At 37.0% G+C, this 23,565-nt stretch overlaps 1 protein-coding gene across 1 annotated transcript in view; it reads right to left on the bottom strand.

Moving 5' to 3' along the window:
* Positions 1-23,565, bottom strand: part of LOC117326991 (synaptotagmin-9-like) — an 84,639-nt gene that overhangs the window by 33,913 nt on the left and 27,161 nt on the right. Inside the window, 2 exon segments of the mRNA XM_033883800.1 lie at positions 4,485-4,787; positions 4,789-5,330. Coding sequence (XP_033739691.1) covers positions 4,485-4,787; positions 4,789-5,330 — 845 coding nt within the window.

The raw sequence follows: 23,565 nt of genomic DNA, 5'->3' as shown, positions 1-23,565 counted from the left end.
CAGGTAGAGTTAGGGGATTATAGATCTCAGGTAGGGTTAGGGTCAATTATAGATCTCGGGTAGAGTTAGGGAATTATAGATCTCAGGTAGAGTTAGGGAATGACAGATCTCAGGTAGAGTTAGGGAATGATAGATCTCAGGTAGAGTTAAGGAATTATAGATCTCAGGTAGAGTTAGGGAATTATAGATCTCGGGTAGAGTTAGGGGATTATAGATATCAGGTAGAGTTAGTGAATTATAGATCTCGGGTAGAGTTAGGGGATTATAGATATCAGGTAGAGTTAGAGAATTATAGATCTCTGTGTACCAGTTAGAGTTAGTGAATTATAGATCTCAGGTAGAGTTAGTGAATTATAGATCTCGGGTAGAGTTAGGGGATTATAGATCTCAGGTAGAGTTAGTGAATTATAGATCTCAGGTAGAGTTAAAGAATTATAGATCTTAGGTAGAGTTAGGGAATTATAGAACTCAGGTAGAGTTAGGGAATTATAGATCTCAGGTCGAGTTAGAGAATTATAGATCTCAGGTAGAGTTAGGGAATTATAGATCTCAGGTAGAGTTAGGGAATTATAGATCTCAGGTAGAGTTAGGGAATTATAGATCTCAGGTAGAGTTAGGGAATGATAGATCTTTAGCTTCTTACTGACACTACATGATCTATTTCAATTTTGAAAATATCAAAATTCTTCCAATTTCATGAAATGTACAAAATATTACCTCCATATCACCAATAAAAATCAGCTTAATATATTATTTCTATGTGGCTTACTTTAAATAATAACACATTTTCAATTAGTGATAAACCTAAGCTTTTATCAGAATTATTCAAATCACATTCCTTTAAAGAGGCTTGCCCGCAGAGAGATCAGAAAAATTGGCTAATAGAAAAAGATTTTTTACACATGACAGATTGTTGGAATTGTTGAGTTTTTCATTTTATTTTCCTTATAAAATGCTGAAAAGTGATATTAAAACCTCATTTTTTAAATAGTATTTATTTAATCGCAACCCGCAATAAGTCCCCGCTATAAAGTGGAGTCTAATTTGATTGACACATCAAAGAAACAAGCACGTGCACAGTGCCGCACAGTGATAACTTCAAAGGCAGCGGCGATTTACAAAGAAGATTTGCCGTTATATTCCATACATTTCCCTCTCAGGTTGAGCTTTAAAACGTCTTTTAAATACATATTCTGTAATTGTTTTCAAGAAATAAAGTCGGAAAGCCTCTAATTTTGTCACATAGAAACGTGTACTGAAGTTTATTTAGTGATCGGAGATGTGCCGTTTACTGGTCCGTCTGCGGGTAAGCCTCTTTAATATTGCGTTTTGAAATAAAACCTCTAATGCATTTCCTGTAATTATAATGAATAATTGTAAAGAATAATTAATTTCCTGTAAAGTGATAATGAATAATTGTAAAGAATAATTAATTTCCTGTAAAGTGATAATGAATAATTGTAAAGAATAATTCATTTCCTGTAAAGTGATAATGAATAATTGTAAAGAATAATTCATTTCCTGTAAATTAAGTGATAATGAATAATGGTAAAAAATAATGCATTTCCAGTAAAGTGATATTGTATAATTGTAAAGAACAATTCGTTTCCTGTAAAGTGATAATGAATAATTGTAAAGAAGAGGTCCAAACTGTTGTAATTACATTCGGTTGCTGTGCCAAAAAACCCCCGCTGTATTGGAAGAGTAAACTACAACTGTCCAGGTCATATACAGATCAGGAAATGAGGCCCTATTCTCATACAACGTTTCGGCACGAGAATTACAGAGAGACAAGAAATAAATATGGCCATGTCAACAACGGCATAGTCGCATCGCTGCTGTGCTCATTTCCTGCGTACATTCTTATTATTCAGTAGATTGGAACTGCCATGAAGAGTTCTGTCACATATACATGTACATGAAAAAAATGTACCTTAACATATAACAAGGGATACCACTACCTCAAAACAAAGCTCTGATGACATTGCTCTGAGCTGTGGTTTTGAAATTTAATTACTACATTCATGCTTTAAAATTTCCTACGAGCTTGATTTAATTGTGAGTTCTACAGATTTAATTCTGTAATGAAATAAATAAAATACTACACGAGACTCGTCAACAGAAATCTTTTAAGCTCATTACAATGGCTGGCTTCATAACGAGATCATGATTCTGTGTGTTAAGATTGGCCTCCGAACAAAACTGTATAATTCTCATACAAGCATTGCTCTTGTCTTCACCATAAAACAATGAGGTCACCTTTAGGTATTAACAATGTACCATATTTTACCAGGTATAAGCAAAAGAGGGCGCCGAGGTAGGGGGCTTATCCCGGTTAAGACCCAGCTGGGACTATGTAAAAGGGAAAAAAAAATCAGCCATCTTGGTTTATAATATGGAAGCTTAAAGGATCGCCCATTCTATATCAATGATCTATGACTGAAATATTCTTAAGAATAATGTAATAAATTATTTATTCCATTCAAATTCACATAGGTAATATTGTTTTAACAATAGTTTTTTTTTTTACAGAATATGATCGTTTTCACAACATATTTTTCATTTTATTTTATCATTATTTTTTTTTCATTGTGGATTAGACATTCAAAAATAGGGGATCGGTTTATTCCCAAATATGGTCCTATATGCGGAGAAAACGTGAAAATAGGGGGCTGGGCTTATCCCCGAGCATTGACTAGCTTATAACCCGTAAACTACAGTAAAACCTTGCTTGATCTTTTTTCTTTTTCCTTTTCAAATTTTTATACTATATTTTACTGGGTGTGATTTCACCCCCTGTTATACGATTTCTCTGTCATCCCTCCCCGTCCCCAGGGTGTGATTTCATCCCCTATTATACGATTTCTCTGTAATCCCTCCCCCGTCCCCAGGGTGTGATTTCATCCCCTATTATACAATTTCTCTGTCATCCCTCCCCATCCCCAGGGCGTGATTTCATCCCCTATTATATGATTTCTCTGTAATCCCTCCCCCATCCCCAGGGCGTGATTTCATCCCCTATTATACGATTTCTCTGTCATCCCTCCCCATCCCCAGGGCGTGATTTCATCCCCTATTATATGATTTCTCTGTAATCCCTCCCCCATCCCCAGGGTGTGATTTCATCCCCTATTATATGATTTCTCTGTAACCCCTCCCCCGTCCCCAGGGCGTGATTTCATCCCCTATTATACGATTTCTCTGTCATCCCTCCCCATCCCCAGGGTGTGATTTCATCCTCTATTATATGATTTCTCTGTCATCCTTCCCCCATTCCAAGGGTGTGATTTCATCCCCTATTATATGATTTCTCTGTAATCCCTCCCCCGTCCCCAGGGTGTGATTTCATCCCCTATTATACAATTTCTCTGTCATCCCTCCCCGTCCCCAGGGTGTGATTTCATCCCCTATTATACAATTTCTCTGTAATCCCTCCCCCGTCCCCAGGGTGTGATTTCATCCCTTATTATACAATTTCTCTGTAATCCCTCCCCCGTCCCCAGGGTGTGATTTCATCCCCTATTATACGATTTCTCTGTAATCCCTCCCCCGTCCCCAGGGTGTGATTTCATCCCTTATTATACAATTTCTCTGTAATCCCTCCCCCGTCCCCAGGGTGTGATTTCATCCCTTATTATACGATTTCTCTGTCATCTCTCCCCCGTCCCCAGGGTGTGATTTCATCCTCTATTATACGATTTCTCTGTAATCCCTCCCCCGTCCCCAGGGTGTGATTTCATCCCCTATTATACAATTTCTCTGTCATCCCTCCCCCGTCCCCAGGGTGTGATTTCATCCCCTATTATATGATTTCTCTGTAATCCCTCCCCCGTCCCCAGGGTGTGATTTCATCCCCTATTATACAATTTCTCTGTAATCCCTCCCCCGTCCCCAGGGCGTGATTTCATCCCCTATTATACAATTTCTCTGTCATCTCTCCCCCGTCCCCAGGGCGTGATTTCATCCCCTATTATACAATTTCTCTGTCATCTCTCCCTCTCCTAGGGTATGATGTCTTTGTGAAATATGACTGATGTCTCTCTCTGGCAACAAAACATTAACGTCATGTTGATTCAATCACGTCACATCAACATGTTTAACATCCTATTAACAGCCAGGGTCGTTTAAGGATGTGCCAGGTTCTGGAGGTGGAGGAAAGCCGGAGTACCTGGAGAAAAACCAATGACCTTCCGTCAGTACCAGCTTGGCAACTGCCCCACGTGGGTTTGGAACTTGCAACCCAGAGGTGGAGGTTTAGTAATTAATAAAGTGTCATGACACTTTAACCACTCAGCCACTGCAGCCCCTACATGATTGGCAGATGGAAAATACAAATACAAGGATGTGAAAAAGACTCCATAACATTATACTCACCTGATTGGCTGAAAATATAATGTTGAAAAAGACTCCACAGCATTGCATGTGCACTCACCTGATTGGCTGAAAATATAATGTTGAAAAAGACTCCACAGCAAAGCACTCACCTGATTGGCTGAAAGTATATCTCGCACATAAAAGGTTTCCTTCAGCAAACTTCCCTCACTTAAAATATCCTTCACCACTACAGCACCAATCAGATCATGGCGAGAAAATCGGTCAAAATCATAAATATTAAACTGTAACGTTCTCGATGTTATTTCCTTATATGGAACTGAGAATGCGAAAGATTCATGGAACTCGGGGTTCAGAGTTTTACGGTGAACTTTTGTCTGACATTTGTGTTTCCTGTCTGGTAGTAAATATATTTTCACATATGGATCCGATGTTCCTGAAAAATCTTTTGCAGGGTAAATCTTCTGATCTGTGAATAAGGACCTTCAGTTCACCAAGGTCATGGTCGTATTTTAGACTGAAGAAGAGCTTGCCACAGAGCAAATGCTCACTTTTAATACTGTCGATGGAGACCTGTTTATACAACTCTGGCTTGATGGATCCGAGGTTTGGCTGTTCCTTGTGTTTTACACTTTGGACAGTAAATTCAATGTTGGACAAGTCCAATTTGTGGGAAAGTTGACGCTGGAATGACACATGCCTCTCGGAGACCGTAGGTAAAGTAGATTGACGTTGGGTGTGTTTAAAAATGATAGGTTTTGAGTGGCTGACGCCTCCATTTTCAGCCATTAACTGGTGAACTAGGTCGGGCGTACTTTGGCTGATCTTGAGATCGTTGGTGATGGTATTCGGGGAATTCTCACCGTCTGAAGACCCGTGCCAGTTAAGATGGCTCCGTTTCTGACGACAATAAAACCACACGAGGTACACCACTATCGCGAGAAAGATACCTGCTATGCCCGAGATCAACGCCACCAAGTACCGAGCGGGAAACCCACCTGTAACATATACACATAAAACGATGGTTATCATGTAATATTTACGGACCAAACGATAGTTTATACTATACATATAAATGTATCTGATGAATATAGAATTAAAAATTGCCCGTTGTTTATTTCAGTATTTGATGTATATCAATGTAAACCTAAACTTTATTTATTTTACATCAATTGTGATACAAGTTATACCAACTTTTTGGCTTGGATGGAAGCATGTGAGTGGCCTTACTCACAGTACTAGTCGCTTGCATAGAAAATGTGATTTAAATTTTTCTTTGATATGGCAGTGGTAGGTGTACTCTGTAAACCACTGCCATTTATCAAAAACATTTGAAAAACGCATACATAATAAAATCAACCAAGGAGATTTTTTGTAGAAAGAAAAAATGGGGAAAAAATAGAATTAAAGGGTTAACAAACCCATTGAAGGCATATTTAAGGAAAAAATTGGGGTATGTTTTAGGCATCTCTGAAAATTATTTTAGAAATTATGTGTGGAAAGTGAGCTAGTAAATTAAAATACAGATCAAATGATGTTAATCATGAAATGTTCATGAAGAGAGAGCAAACTGTCACATGACATTGTAACACATCACTGCCATGATCTTCATTTGATGGACCATGATAGCTTAATCAGTTACAGTCCGGCCACGTAACCTCAGGTGAAGATCCGAGGTATGTAGTTCAACGCTCCCTACATATACCCGTGTCGGTTTGTGTCTCAGGAAGCTGAGAATCAGGCCAGTCTGTGCTGTCTCGGCTCTGTCCTTGGGCAAGACACTTTAACCATATTCACTGGGAAAGCATGGTCAAGTGATGGTGTATATATGTTGTTTGGTGAGGTAGTCACCAACTACTACAATGAGACCCAACCTCAAAATGCTGTTTACAGGGCAATGAACCCAGCAAACAAACAAATATTTGAGTAGGGATTAGTAACGCCGGATTACCTGCAGCTGATGAACGATATCACCAATGTATGAAACAGGGCAGAGAAATATGTGAAGACACACGTGCCTTCTAATCATCTAATCAAAGCAGTAAAATGAAAGAAAGCGTGAATGAATTGGTGTCAGATGAAAGCGATAGATCATGGAAGTCATTTAAGAACAGCTAGGGTGCTATTGTGAGTAATTAATACACCAATGCTTAATTATTTTTCTCATTTACAAATGAAAAAAATTCTATCCGAAATAAACATCAATCTTATTTGACAGGGATAAAAAAACTGTATGTCAGCTCTCTTGAAGATTAGTCCCAACAGTGTTATGAAAATCCATCTAAATGTCTAGCATATTGGTTTACTATGGCTATCTGACCAATCCAAAAGTCTGGTATATTGACTTACTGTGACGAGCTGACGAATCCAAATGACCGACATGCTGGTGTACTGTGACTATCTGACCAATCAAAATTACCTACATATCGGTCAACTGTGACTTTCTGACCAACCCAAATGTCCGGCATATTGGCTAACTGTGACTATCTAACCAATCCAATCGATTGGCATATTTGTTATTTTGTTTAACTGTGACTATCTGACCAATCAAAGTGATCGACATATTGGCTTACTGTGACTTTCTGACCAATCCAAATGACCGACATATTGGCTTACTGTGACTTTCTGACCAATCCAAATGACCGACATATTGGCTTACTGTGACTATCTATCCAATCCAATCGATTGGCATATTTGTTATTTTGACTATCTGACCAATAGACCAGCATATTGGTTTACTGTGACTTACTGTGACTATCTGACCAATCAAAATGACCGGCATATTAGTTTACTATGACGATCTAACCATTTTTGATCTCCAAAACATATTTTTATAATATTCAGCCCAGTTTCTAATCTGGTGAAAGAAATCCACTGGTAACTTCCTTTTATTAGGCTTTGGGGTTGATATGACATTAAATGAACTCTTATTTTTTAAAGAAATATATATATCTACTCCACTGATTTTATTCTGATACTCATTGGTTACAAAAAATGTATATATTGGATGTGATGGAGTATTATTTTTTCAGAGTAAATATTTCATGAACATATACAACAGCAGATATATAACCATCGTAAGATTTTTTTAAAGTTCCGATGCGATTTGTTGAATCTAATTACAAAAGATTTCGGTATTCTCAAATATCACATCAATCTGAAATGCCAGTTGAATTTATGGCCATAAAGTTGCGTCTGTTCCCGACAGAAGGATCATATAACGCCGATCTCGTCTTGTTTGGCGGGTTAAAGGGGTGCAGTGGCATTAGGATCAGTCAGAAGCACTTTATCGACAGTATAGAGGATGTGTACAGTACTTTGAAACAGCATAACAGGTCTTCATCCAACAGGGACCGACATTCTCACTAATTCAAGGAGATACTTTTTAGCATTGCAGAAACTTCATGATGATGAAGTCATCAAAATCTCTGTCAGTCAGAACTCTTAATTCTGTTCATTTATGTATAAAAACTTCCACCATGCATGTCTCAATCGAGCAGTCGTAAAACCTGTAAATGTCTCCATTGGAATCACTAATTTGTTTCAATTGAATTCTCCACATGTACTATCATTTGCTCTGAAACATGCATCGCAGATCATTTCAATGAATTGCTGAATGTTCTATTATCTTAAATCATTCCAGACTTTGTCTAATAGTTCTTAGTTTAACAAGAATGCTGGGTATTGCTAAGCAATACATGTCCCCAACCATCCCCTGCTAAAAATAGTAACAGTGATCTTGACCTTGACCCAAAAACCCTGAAACCTCAACTTGATCTGAAGCTAACCATATTGAAGTTACATACTTCAACCAACATATCTTGAAGCATGGCTGATCGAGAAAAGTGCAGAATCCAAAAAGTGCAGAAACTGAGTGGAGAGAGACGGACAGACAGACAGACTGACAGATGAACAGATCGACAGGCAGACAGATGGGAGGAACCTATAATCCCCCCGATGTCACCTTTAGAGGACTAATAATCTAAAATGCATTATGGGTTGTTATTGCGGTACAAAGGGGAGCGATCGTTTTCCTATGGTCATCAGATTACGATAAATACAATACCCAGCTGAGCACACTGTGAGGTCAAGGATCCAGTATATCATGCATGTATTAATTAATCGTTCATCAAGATGTCTTAACACTGTCTATAGAGCCGATCAAACTTTACTGCATTCTAACGTCTTTCTACCTCTCTCAATCGAAGTGTAGGTGATACATCACTTAACCACACTCCAATGCACACATAATCCCCTTCCAATTCACAATAACAGGACCATGAAAGGGGTGTGTGTGTGAGCACAGTGAACTGTGATAACAAAAACTGTAAACAAGGGGAGATAATCAATAATTAGTCAATACAGTGAAAAGCATAAATCTGTGATTGATACATTCAAATTTTAGAAAAAAATGATAAATTCAAATTAGAAATTACAATCAATAAGTACCATGTAGGTTGATTAATGATGACATCAATACAGAAAAGATAAACTTAAATGACATGTTTAAAGTTAAAAAAATAACAAAATAGAATCAGAAATGATAATTTCTTGATTAAAAAAAATAATAATAATCCTGGAAAAGTTTATAATATTCAGGAGCCATTTCCTTATACTAAATTAAACACCATTTTTTAAAAAGATATTGATGGGCTTAATACTGGTGATCCTTAGTAATTGATAATTCCTTACGAATGAAAATCATTTCAATATCCCGTACCTTTGCCACATCTTAAAAATTAAACTGAAAATGTAGCGTTTTTTTTTCTGCCTCTCTCTCCATCTTCTGAACATGTTGTTTCCTGTATCTTATTCTTATTGTTCAACAGACACTTCTTGACCTTCTCAGACACTGCATGGATCCAAAAGTTTCATTCAATAGAAATATCTCAAACCCCTCGTTATATTTCATGTTGAAAAAGCACTCAAGCCAGAAATTCACTCCATATGAAAATATCTTGTGTCCATTAGGATGTGTAATGACAGACTGTGTTGTTTAGTATTGAGCCAAGATTCCCTGGTACTGAGATATGCTCATACAGGTAAATTTTACAGAAAACAAAAAAGAATAGGGTATGGGGACTGACAAGGTGAGATTTGTTCACTCATTCTTTTTTTTGTTCGAGGTGAGAAGCATGCTTGGTTTGTTTTTGTTTAACATCCTATTAACCGCCAAGGTCATTTAAGGACGTGCCAGGTTTTGGAGGTGGAGGAAAGCCAGAGTACCCGGAGAAAAACCACCGGCCTACGGTCAGTACCTGGCAACTGCCCCACATAGGTTTGAACTTGCAACCCTCAGGTGGAAGGCTAGTGATAAAGTGTCAGGACACCTTAACCACTTGGCCACCATGGCACCTCTAGAGTAGAAGGCAGTAAGTCAGTTATCGCATGATGTCTTCTTACTCGGGAATGTTATCATTACTTGAAGGCCATGCAATATCCTATACCCCGGTAATTATTTGTAACCACATTAAATGAAGGTCATACTTAATAGCATTATTAAAGTTCACTGTAGACAAATCTCATATGCACTCCTTTGACCTTGAGCCAAAAGTCACAGCGACCTACTGCACCGTATCTGTGGTTGATAAATAGGTAGCCAACATCAAGTCTTAACCTCCATGGTTAAAAGTTTGGCTCTGTGTAACAACAAATGTCTCTGCTCATTCCAAATGGAGTCCTAATTAGTAAGATGTGATGTATTACCATATTTGACCTCTAGTGAGATCACAATATTCTTACAAAAACACAAAAGCAGTATTCTTGATAAAACAGCTTACAGAGAAATATGAAATATGGGCTTAAATTTTTTTTTTTTAATTTCAATAACATACCTTTATGTAGCAAAAATAACAAAAGTCTTTCATTAAAAGACTGAAGATTATATTACAGATCACTGAGGGAATTATTTTTCATAAGTTTCAATAAGCACATCCATCCAGTTTTCCTGAAATAAGGCGGGGTTGTGTTTCTGAGGACACATGTACTTATTAAGCTGAATATGGTATCTTAGAAGGTCACTGTTACCTCCTTTGAGAAGTTTTTAAATGGACGAGATCCTCTTAATCGGATTTGTTGAACCAAAGTGATGAGATAAATGGTCCCTCAAGATGACAACTTCATACATAACACAATGATAGCAGGAAACCTTGTCCCAAAAGATACGTTCAGCCCACTGTCTTTACACGGAGGAGGTGTGGAGTGCTATCTACCCCACGTCTCATGGGGGACACACATCCGGTGTTTTGGTCCGACTCCCGGCCTGTTTGCCAACAAAAAGTGTCACAGTGTCCTTCAGCTAATTATGATTTCCGTATGTATACAAGCAATTATGTTAATGATGGTATATCTATATAAGTAATTCCCCAGAGATTGTTGTCAAGCAAAATATGTAAAATATGAAGATAGCATAACTAATATATAATGGAAATATCTCTCTGATAACAAACTAGCTATCTATTATTTCATTGGAACACCGATGGTCAGCACATGTAATTTCATTTCTTAGGTCAATCTATTCATCATAGCGCAAACACTTGGAGAAATCTCATTGCTCAGTCTAGAGCTTAAAGTGAGGCTCTATTTCTCATGTTACGGAGCTCTAGAGGGATAATGACCATTATTTACATGAATGTGCTAGGGGAGTGATTTTCTGAGGGAAAAAATAAGTTAAGGATGTAAGCAACCGAATACCCTTCCACACTACAGACCTATCAAGTGACTGCATTAACTGAAATTACTAAAAAAATTTAAGGACTCACGCTACCTTATCATTCTATATTAAGATATTAGACAAGTGACCGCAGTTTATTTCATAATGAAATGCTAAAAAAACCATTTTTTTCCAATGCAAATCTTGATTATCAAGAGTAAGCCAGAAAACATTAGTTCTTATCTCAAGTATAATGTGTACAAATCTCAGGTAAAATTTGTAAGGGATAAAGCTCTAACACAAATATCAGGTATAATTTGTAAGGGATAAAGCTCTAACACAAATATTAGGTATAATTTGCATGGGAGATAACTCTAACAAAAATATCCGATATAATTTGAAAGGGAGATAACTATAACAAATATCTCAGGTTTACTGTGTAAGGGAGATAATTCAAACACATATTATCTCAGGTATAATATGTAAGGGAGATAACTCTAACACAAATATCAGGTATACTATTTAAGGGCGATAACTCTAATACATATCTCAGCTATAATATGTAAGGGAGATAACTCTAACACAAATCTCAGGTATAATGTGTAAGGGAGATAACTCTAACACAAATCTCAGGTATAATGTGTAAGGGAGGTAACTCTAACACATATCAGTTATAATATGCAAGGCACTGATACATCCTTGGGTACAATGTCTACTGAAGTGTTATTGCCTTTAGTCTCAGTTTCAGCCTGGCACTGTGAACATAGTAGTAAATCTACAATGGCAGAGGTCAGCAACACGAATAGCTCCATCACTGTGGGAACGGGGAAGTGACAGAAATGATAGATAAGTTCTCACTACTTTTTCTTCCTGTAGGTCACATTGACCAATAGGGAACTATCTAACTGTGTGTAATACTGGTAAAGGTCACGAAAGGTCAATCACCAAGCAATATACACAATTGTTTACCAAGCTCTTCCCAACATTAGACTATCCAACAATTTTATTGATGAAGATGGCTTTGTCAAATGGGTTGAATAACAGGCAAGTGTATATTATGTTCTTTCTTCCTTTTTTGTGTGGATGGTTGCTATTACATGAAATGAATACAAAATAATGTGATAATTTTGTAAACATTTTGAAATAGAAAGAAATTTAAAATTTAATCAATTATTGATACAAAATAAAAGGGAAATAACTCCCACCTTAATCGAGAAACGCACAATACACTCACACCTCACAATACCCTAAAAATGCACTAACACAATACACTAAAAATACACTCAAAAATACATTATATACTTAAAATTAAGCTCAAAATACACTCACACAATACACTGACAGTATAACAATATTTATGACATGACTGTAGAATGGGTCGGTTATGTGATAATCCAATATCAAGTAGAAAATGAAATATCTAGGATGATAAAATCTCCCTAAAAAAAGATCTGGCAATCTGTTGCAGAAAATGACACCATACATTTTGTAATGTAACGGCCACATATAAACATGTGCTCTCTTTTATAGAGTATTTATATCTCTACTATGACCTTCGTTTGTCTAGCCCTCTCATAGCAATTGGCGTGGTAATATGACCTCTGTCATGACCTTTGTTTGTTTAGCCCTCTCTTCAGTATTGGCATGGTAATATGACCTCTCTCATGACCTTTGTTAGTCTAGTCCTTTCCTAAGTACTGTCATGGTAACATGACCTATGACATATGACTTTTATTTGTCTAGCCCTCTAATAAGAATTGTCATGGTAACATGACCTTCCTTTTTCAAGCCCTCTCCTCTGTATAGTCATGGTAACATGACCTCTGTCATATGACCTTTGTTTGTCTAACCCTCTCATAAGAATTTGCGTGGTAACATGACTTATGTCATATGACTTTCATTTGTCTAGCCGTCTCATAATTATTGGTTTGGTAACATGACCTATGTCATATGACTTTTATTTGTCCAGTTCTCTCATAAGAATAGGCATGGTAACATGACCTTCATTTGTCTAGCCCTCTCTTCTGTGTAGTCATGGTAACATGACCTTTGTCATATGACCTTCATTTGTCTAGTCCTCTCATAAGAATAGGCTGGTAACATGACCTCCGTTTGTCTAGTCATCTCATAAGAATTGGCTGGTTACATGAATATTGTCTGTATACGTGATTGCTTGGCTGATGCAATCCTTGAATGTGACGACAATTATGGGGGCCCTGAAACTTCTCTAGTCTGACAGCATTTCCTGATGGACATAAGAATGACCGATTGAGCAATAATCTGACTGGACATCAATTTCAGCACCGATAAAGGTGTCGTCTGCTCGCTGTGAGTGAGAAATTTTGTGTAGTCTGTATTTTCCTGGTGTTATATCTGGACAGCAGAAGAGCTATTCATTTATTTTACAACAATGGCGAAACAAGTTACGATAAACCAACTTAAATTAAGCAAGACTTGTTGGCCTAGATGGTAGCAGGCGAGGAGAATGCTGTAGTGATGGTGGTGGTCACCGACAGGTGGTGGTGGGACCATGCAATTAATTAATGGTTTGTCAGGTGGAAATCGAATCCTGACTGCTTACATGGGTGAAAGACGAGCGTTACCAATGTGCCAAGCTACCATCCAAGGCTCTCCTCCGTCAGATTACATCCAACAAAATACCACCTGTCATATCAAAGTAACATGGGCAGGGTTTGACAACGAAACTGATGCTAACCAAATGCATTCATGATATTTAGAAGATGTGGTCCAAGTAATAAAAAAAAGGAAATTTTGTGCTTACTGCTGCGTAATGAATGTTTTTTTTTTTTTTATTTATAACGAACTCATTAGGATTTGATGTATGCAAAAGTGTGACATGAGCTTTCAGGGCAAAATAGCTCTGTTTTAGAAAAAGAGTTGTTATTATTCATAGTTTCTGTGAAGCATCATTTGTATGACACACAGGGCGATTATGGCTATCCAACTGTATAATTTTCAGGTCCTAGACGCCTCATAGACAATCAAATGAAATTGGAGCCGATAGTTAACCATATCAGACAAGGGTAGTATGAAGAGAATTATACATTCAATTCTGTCAATAATTATTCAAATTAGAGATCTATACTGTCAATCTTAATATCTATCTGGATGTAATTCTGTCGTAAAGGATAAAAAAAGAATAGCAGGTCTATAGAGCATAATCCTTACAATACAATGTTGTCAATTCAGCCAAATAGAAATTCTAACAATACTGTTAATAGCAGCCCTAAAGATTATTTTCTTCATCAAAGTCATGAAGTACACAAATAAACTGTATTTTTCTAGGCCTAAACTAAAAAAAATTTTTTTTTTTTTTTTGCTGTATTTTAATATTTTGGTGACTTTCAATAATGTTATCTTGCCGTTCAAAGAAAGAAAATTACCACTTTTTTTTCAGGAATAAATCTTGTGAATATTTTAATTGTACTGTAATAGACTCAGCTTAGGTATATCCAGTACCATACTGTGACAAACCATTGCCTTTCCAAACCTGTGAAATAGGTATGTTACTTGAAAATATCAATTTTCAACTGGTGATAGTTATTGTAGATGAATCAGAAATCAATCTTACTCATGTATTTCTATCAATCTAGCTCCAATTTCATCAATAAGTTTTAATTAATTTTTCTACCAATATATGAAGCTCCAGTTTAATCAATTAATCTTAAATGAACTAGAAAATGTCTGTAAGACATGCATCGGGACAGGACAGGACAGAACAGGACGGTTATGCAATGGGACGGGATGCAATGGACGGGAAGGGACAGGACGGGACATGATGGGACGGGATGTGATGGGATGGGACAGACATGGGTCCCCCATTTCATGGCAGGGGCATAAAAACTTTGAAAATTTCCATAGGAAAGTGTTACAGGATTTAAGGAAGTTCCTTATAGCTGTGACTGTTTTCCCTTTAGATCCAATGATATGTCTCCTAAGGGATATTTTAGTTACCAAGTTGCCTTAAGTGAAGGAAAGATGATGAAAACAGTGCCTGGTAGGATACGAAAGGGAGTTAACTTTAACACAGATCTGGTCGGGTAGGAAAGGGAGTTAACCCTAAAACCAATGTGGAAGGGTGTTTAAGGGAGGTAACTCTGAAAACAGAACTGGAAGGGTGTGTACAGGCAAGGGAGATAATTAACTCTAAACCTGATCTGGTTGGGTGTGTAAGGGAGGTAACTCTGAAAACAGAACTGGAAGGGTGTGTACAGGCAAGGGAGATAATTAACTCTAAACCTGATCTGGTGGGTTGTGTAAGGGAGGTAACTCTGAAAACAGAACTGGCAGGGTGTGTACAGGCAAGGGAGATAATTATCTCTAAGACTGATCTGGCTGGGTGTGAAAGGGAGGTAACTCTTAAAGACCGATCTGGAATTGCATATAAGGGACGTAACTCTGAAAAAAACTGGTAGGGTGTGTACAGGCAAGGGAGTTAATTAAATCATAACTGATCTGGTAGGGTGTAGAAGGGAGGTAACTCTTAGAGACTGATCTGGCATGGCATAAAAGGGAGGTAACTCTAAACCTAATGTGGTAGGTTGTGTTAGAGAGGTAATCCTAAAACCAACCTTGTGGTCCTAATAAGGGAGTTAATTCAAAGATTGATCTGCAGGGTATTAAGGGAGGTATCCCTTAGAGGCCAATCTGGCATGGCATATAAGGGAGGTTACCCTAAAAACAATCTGACATGGTATGTAGGGGAGTTTACTGTAGGGAATTTCAATACCAAACTTACATCACTACAAAATATCATTTAAATTTGTATTGTCGGTAACTTTTAAAGGTACTTTATCATGACACGATACACAATAATAAACTGTAAGTGTACTTAATTTGATGCATTCAGATTTTAGCTCAAAACCAATTAAAACAGATGCTTAAGTACACTACCATTGATTGCCATAGAAACCAATGTAGATAAACTACAATTAGTGCAATCATTATTAATAGCGGAATTATTTCAGCAACAACAAAAAACTCGCTAAAATAGGATTACCGCTAAAATATGTACATTAACAGCACATTAAATAAACAATCACAAGAATATTAAGACTTCCAACCACATGAAACCTAACTAACCTTAAATCCATAAAAGTAACAGTGTAAAGACTGCTGTTATGCAATATGCATAAATTAAAGCTGTGAAACTTTTTGTGTTGCATAAAAAAAAAATCAAAAAAAAATTTCATATCATCAGATTCTGAATGTATACTTATAGCATTTTTTACCTTATACAACTTTTTGTTGTTTGCATATACAATATGATTAATATCTAAAATAAATACAAATATTCTTCATCACTTTCAAAATTAGTTAATTGCTTAAAAATTGAGTAAAAATGTCGATATTCATGCCGCGCACAAATCTCCCTTATTTTAGGCAAAACTCCCTTAAAATAATCATCAATCTCCCTTATTGGTCCCTCAAAAATATGGCATGTATGAAAGAGCTATGAGTTCATCAATAAGTGGTCTTTCCAATTTATATACATTGATATGTAATTATCATCTTTATTCTTAAAAAAACCCAAAAAAAACCTGGTTTGAACACAAACAAATAAGTAAATTCAACAAAATTGTATTCAAATCTACAAAAACTTCCCTCTGAATCAGATGAACAACTTTCTGCCCATAGCTTGCAAGTTCACTTCTGACCTTAAACTTTTTTTCACTATAACACATTTTCTCTGACCTTGACCTTTTGCTTTGTGACACATTAATGGGTTAATGTGACATCGTTTCAGAAAAGTATTTGAGACATTTAAACCTACCCTAAATAAATTTCATTAAATGTAAAATACTGAAATCACTAATTATGTTTTAACCTTAATTTGTACAATAGAAAATTGAAATCACTGATTATTGAGGAAAATTAACAGCTACATTTTTGTAGTATATATAATTTGATGTATGATGATAGAATTGAAACGAAAAATATACTTAATAGATAAAAAAGCTATATTTAATTATTTAAATGTTCAACTGCGGCAGAAACTTAACATTTAAGATAATTATCCCTTGAAAGTCTGTATCTACTTACTGATCTTGAATTAGTATCAATTTGAATGAGTTAATTACCTTAATCACAGAGAGAGAAGAAAATCCACTATATAGCTGTCAAACCAAGATTCTAAGCCTTTTCGGAGGAGACAAGAGAACAAAACTCACCCAATCAGACAGTCCTGCGTAATCCAGCCTATGCAATAGTAACCAAGTTTCGTTAGCTGCAGAGTGTCGTCTGCTCTAGCTTGACCACTGCCACTGGAAGGCTGCAGTCCTACCAGGAACAATTAACCTTTGTCTTTGTCAAATGAACTAAGAATAGATCATTCTTCTGAAGAAACAATTGCGCTACACCTGCGTCAAACCTCTTAACCATGTGTAATTGCAGCCCCTGGCTCGCAGGTTGACAGAGAATTGATCACTGCGTGTGAGGTTCAGTGTCAGCCATGACGCCCTATCTGCTAGTTGTACCTCCCACTTATACCAGGTTGGGTAATAAATATTTGCAATATTGGAAAGAAAATTGAAAAACTGTTGTTGCTTTTTTTTTTCTCTCTGTAACAAATGAGCTTGACATTCAAGCTATTTGCAATGTAGCGATAAACATATTTTTGAAAACTATAAAAAAGGTTTCCATTATTTGTATAAAATCTAACTATCTTTCTGAAACAGAGCCAAAATTGAATTATAAATTGCATTCAGAGGAAATAAAAGCAATCTTCAGTTGTACAAGAGATGTAGCTTTCAATCTGAAATTGATCAAGATCAGCTAATTTTTAAAATAATAAACAACTGCATTTCTGAATCATAATAGCAAATGAATGCTTCAGTAGAGAATTGGTGATCTGTAAACTTAACAAACAGCAATCCATCAATTCACCATGAAATATATCCAACAGCTATTCCGGGGACTAAACGGTTAGTAATCATACTCGGAGTTATTGAGACATAAAACCGGAATGTCACTGAAAATAGATTACAAATTATCTGTAAGGCATATGGACCCTAAATTAGACTGTGTTTATATATTCAGTCTCTCAGCAGCCTTGAGAAGTAGAACAAAACAACCAAATGAAAACCCAGTAACCCATATATATATATAGATCTCCCTGGAGAAATCATTTCACCATTTACACCAATCAACATCAAAGTTTCGGCCGATTTGTAAAGTGATCAATCTTCAAAACTCCTCTACTGATGAGGAATCGTCAGAAAAATGTACGTGGGATAGCGTCTCGCTAATCAACTTTAGGGACATTAAATTGAGGTTTATTTCTTGACTCTGGCATGGAGATGAATGTTTCTAGAATAACCTACAGCAACAGTGTAATATATTATACAGTTTATATATCATTCTACTAAATGTCAAAAGTGGAAGAAAAATATTAAGTGTTTCAAGCACATTCGTCATTGAAGCAAAAATATTGTAGGTTGTTCGTTTGGAGGTAGATTTGTAGGCTTTTGTAATAGGAGAGTTCCAATGAAGAATCTACCGATTTCATGCAGTGCGAATGTCTGTCAGTCGTCGGAAGTTGAGTTAATGGCTGGTGACATCTTGTCTTCGTCTGGCATCCCATAGCCCCAATTAACTCTCACGCTAAATCTCAGATTCTATCGGCCATGTTGGCATGATGCATACTGTTTCTGATAAATTTCCAACCCTTCTGGGGTTTCCGCTAAATAGGTGCCTGAGATTTTGACAATATATAAATTCAATTAGTTTATTCCATTGTCTTTTAAAATTCTACAATGAAATATTCTTACTGAATTAATTGTTAATGACATCTTTAAAAGAAAAATTATATGTATGTGAAATCTATAAGCACAACTGTAAGGTATGAGAAGGGACTGTGATAGTCCAGACAGTGTCATTCTATACCTCAGGCGAAGATCAGAGGAACATGGTTCGATTCTCCCTACCAATGATGGTTTGTTTCCAAGGAAGCCGAGAAACAAACCGGTCTATGATGTCATGGTTGTGTCCATGGGAAAGACACTTTACCCTAATATCTCTGGATGGCATGCGATGGGCCTCTTGTATGTTGTTCAGTGTGGTAGTCACCAACTACTATGACAAAAGGTGACCTCTGCCTTATAATGACCTTGCCTGTTCATATGCGATAAACCCAACAAACAAAAAAACGGAAAGAAAGAAGGATAACTTTGCCATACATGTACCCTGTGTGGGTCTCAACACACAATCTTAAGTACAAAATTAACAAGCCAAGAAGTATACATATTTATACACATGTAGCTGCTTCACTATTTTGCCACCATTGTCTCAACAAATGATACAAAGCCTGCATTGACCTATAGCCTCATTGTGACAAATTGTCCATCAGGTATCAGGAAAACAAAAAGCAAAAAAAAAAAAAACAAAACAAGAGGCCCATGGGCCTTAATGGTCACTTGAGTTTTGATATATTTTAGCACATTTGACGTACCCCCTATGACCTGGAAGGAAGGTCAAGGTCATCCATTTGAGCAAACTTGGTAGCCCTTCATCCCAGCATTATACAGACATAATATTGGGTCTCTGGGCCTTTTGGTTATCAATAAGAACTTGTTCAAAAATTTTAGCATATTTGACCCCTGTGACCTTAAATGAAGGTCAATGTCATCCATTTGAACCAACTTGGTAGCCCTTTATCCCAGCATCCTACAGGCCCAATATCAGGTCTCTGGGCCTTTTGGTTATCAAGAAGTTGTTCAAATATTTTAGGATATTTGACCCTGTGACCTTGAATGATGGCCAAGGTCATCCAATTGAACAAACTTGGTAGCCCTTCATCCCAGCATGCTACAGATGTAATATTGGGTCTCTGGGCCTTTTGGTTATCAATAAGAAGTTGTTCAAAGATTTTAGCATATTTGACCCCTGTGAACTTGAATGAAGGTTAATGTCATCCATTTGAACAAACTTGGTAGCCCTTTATCCCAGCATCCTACAGGCCCAATATCAGGTCTCTGGGCCTTTTGGTTATCAAGAAGTTGTTCAAATATTTTAGGATATTTGACCCTGTGACCTTGAATGATGGCCAAGGTCATCCAATTGAACAAACTTGGTAGCCCTTCACCCCAGCATGCTACATGCCCAATATCAAGTCCCTGGGCCTCTTGATTATTGAGAAGAATTCGTTTGAAGATTATAGCCTATTTGACCCATGTGACCTTGAATGAAGGTCAAGGTCATTTATTTGAACAAACTTTGTAGCCCTTCACCCCAGCATGCTACAGGCCCAATATCAAGTCCCTGGGCCTCTTGATTATTGAGAAGTTGTTCAAATATTTTAGGATATTTGACCCCTGTGACCTTGAATGATGGCCAAGGTCATCCAATTGAACAAACTTGGCAGCCCTTCATCCCAGCATGCTACAGATGTGATATTGGGTCTCTGGGCCTTTTGGTTATCAAAAAGAAGTCTTTCAAAGATTTTAGCATATTTGACCCCTGTGACCTTGAATGAAGGTCTAGGTCATCCATTTGAACAAACTTGGTAGCCCTTCATCCCATCATGCTGCAGACCCAATATCAGGTAATTGATAAGAAGTTGAAAATGTAAATTGTTTAGGACACACGACGCACGACGCCGGACAAAAGGCGATCACAATAGGTCAACTGAGACTTTGTCTCAGGTGACCTAAAACTACTTTGAATCACAAAGTATATGCATACAAATATGGATGATTGTTGATGTGGTGTAGTGGTGTAAGCTGCTGGTATTTCTGTATAGGCTATCAAGTGCCATAGATTATGAGTTCAGGGCCCGGTCAGGGTACAAGTCATAAGACTGTCTTTCTTTTTATTGTGCTTCTATGATGCCTATATACAATATATATTATACATAAAGTGTAGAAGATTTTTTTTGTTTTCATTAAGGTCAAAGGTCATAGCGGTTCTGAACATGAATTCCATAAATCAGGTTAAAGTTTTATGATGGATATAGAAAAAAACTCATAAAAATAACATTTATATTGTTGTTTTTTATGTAAAAACAAATGTCTACCTGACAGATGGACAGACAGTGAAACAGAGTGTAAACCCCTAGTGGGGGGGATGAACGACTAGCTGATTATTTTTATTCATAATCTGTTGGTGAGTGATGTCCATGCTTACCTCCCCTTACACTGATGGACAGCAGTGGCTAAGTGTCCAATAATTGTTTGACTGGTCAATGGTCATGACATTAAGAGGAGTGAGTCCAGCACAGAGTTTCGTCCAGAAATCTATTCCTTCAGTTGTTTACATGTTTCGACCTGGTAGTTGAAACATGTAAACAACTGAAGGAATAAATTTCTGGACGAAACTCCGTGTTGGACTCACTCCTCTTTACATCATTACATGGATTTTTGCGTGAGACCTCAGTATCCTTAAGGATCCACGGCTGTTTCATCAGGATCAGTACCAAACTACACTTATAGGGACGTTGTGTCTCCACCCCCTATAGTGGTCAGTGGTCAGTTTAATTTGTGACAATAACCAAGGTACAAGACAATTCATAGATCCCCAGATGTGTCCGAAACCCCCTGACCTATAACCTTACATATCAAAGCACTCCGATGAATAGCCTTCTTTTGAGGTCCGGGAAATGCAGCCAAGCAGTAGCAGGAGAGATGTGATAATAATGTGGAATCTATAATGAGTTTCTCTAATCTAATCAGGGCCTCAATAACTCCCTCGTTCACCACAGTCAAGTCTCAAGACACAGCTAAATCTGAGTCGAAAGGAATGACACACATTCCAAGATATGTCGGTATCCAGGGGGTTGTCAAGGGGAGAAATCGTATCAGCATCCGCAACCTCAATATCTTGTATTTACAGATTATAAAACTCCAAATCTCAACAATGTTTTCACACCTCAGGATTTACCCTCATATACTGTGTTATAAAAACTGTGAACATGAAGCTTGATTTAGTTAAATAAATCTGTTTGTATGACACTTCTTGTTAAGTGAACAAGATTCAGATCTGTATTGGGAAACCATGCATGCAACCTGATTATATAAATCTATGACCTGATTTAGATTTGGATAATCAAATCTCAAACTTAATTGACCAATAAGTTTTGTTGAATGATTGACATACATGCTCAATATTTTGATTTATAATCCAAATCAAATTGTAAACATTATAAAATCATAATTAATTATTGTTGAAAACAAATTTGAAGCACACCAATTAAAAGCTGTGCAAGTTTTAGTGAGGAAAGAATGTTGAGAAGATTTTGATTTTTGAAGTATCAAAAAAAAATGAGCTGAAGATAGCTATATTATGAGTAACAAGCGATTTCTTGACCGAAACAACAAATAAATGATGAGAGACAAGTAGTAAATAACAACTTATAAGTACACCACCTCGAGTGATATACATAATTTGTAAACACAAAAATAAAGAAATTCACTCTAAAGCATGCAGAGTTTTGCTAAAGCAATACATGTCCCCTACCGGATCCCTCTAAACAGTAACAGTGACCTTGACCTTGACCTTGACCCAAAACCCCTGAAACTTAACTTTATCTCTAGCTCCTCATACAGAGGTTACATACTAACTTTCACCAATATAACTTGAAGCATGGCTGGGAAAAGTGTGGAAAATTGAGTGGACGGACTAACAGACGGACAGCCAGACAGGCAGACAGACAAACAGACAGACAGACAGATGGATAGACTGGACGGGGAGGAAACCTACATATAGTCCCCCAATTTCACCGGTAGGGACTAATAATACGTTAGATGTATTTTGTTTCAATCAACTTTAAAAAAATGATTTAAGGAGTCAAAAGATGAAAAAATATCAAGTAGCACTGATTAGTTTTTACAAGTGTTTACAGAAATAGTCATCCTTGTTATCTTAACATTTTTTGAATTGTTAATACAATTCATTTGAATGCTTTGCTATGTTAGGTTTTGAACGAATTTTTTGCCAGGCACCTCATTTCTCTTGAACAATGACCTCTGCAATGACCTTGAACTTCATTGGTCGTCATGCCAACCTCCGGGCATGTCACGATGGCCAAACCCATTGTTAGGGTAATGGCCTCCGTTTGAATGTAAAAGACAGGAAATTGTCCCTTTTCCCTGCTATTTTTCTTCAATAGAAGACAATGAAACCTTCAAGGTATTTTTGCCCGTCTGCCTGTCAGTTCCAGCTGGTTATGGTGTTAACCGATTGTTAGTGAAGGAACCTTAAGTGTGCATTGAATACCAATCACGTCTGCCCAGTGTCACGTGGAACAACAACATGTCGGAGACAGACGACAACTCGGAATCGTCCATCTTTATGGTGTTCTACTTCAAAACAAATGGTGAGGCAATCTCTTGTCAGACCAGGTTCACTAAAAATTCTCTGACTAAAATAATGTAACTAAATTTTTAATGAAAATTTTAAATAACAGATTGCTATAGGGCAATGTCTAAAATAGAAAACAGCAGAACAGCTCCAATTTGTACATATCGTACCAATGAACTAACAAATCTCTGTAATGATAGCGAAGAGCAAGATTTCTTGACAATGCTTCAAATATACAATTTAGTATTTGTCAATATTGAAGGCTC

Source organism: Pecten maximus, chromosome 5 (genome assembly GCF_902652985.1).
Source record: "Pecten maximus chromosome 5, xPecMax1.1, whole genome shotgun sequence".
In the NCBI taxonomy this organism is placed as follows: Eukaryota; Metazoa; Mollusca; class Bivalvia; order Pectinida; family Pectinidae; genus Pecten; species Pecten maximus.
The sequence above is the reverse complement of the archived record's forward strand: the minus strand, read 5'-3'. Positions and strand labels throughout refer to the sequence as shown.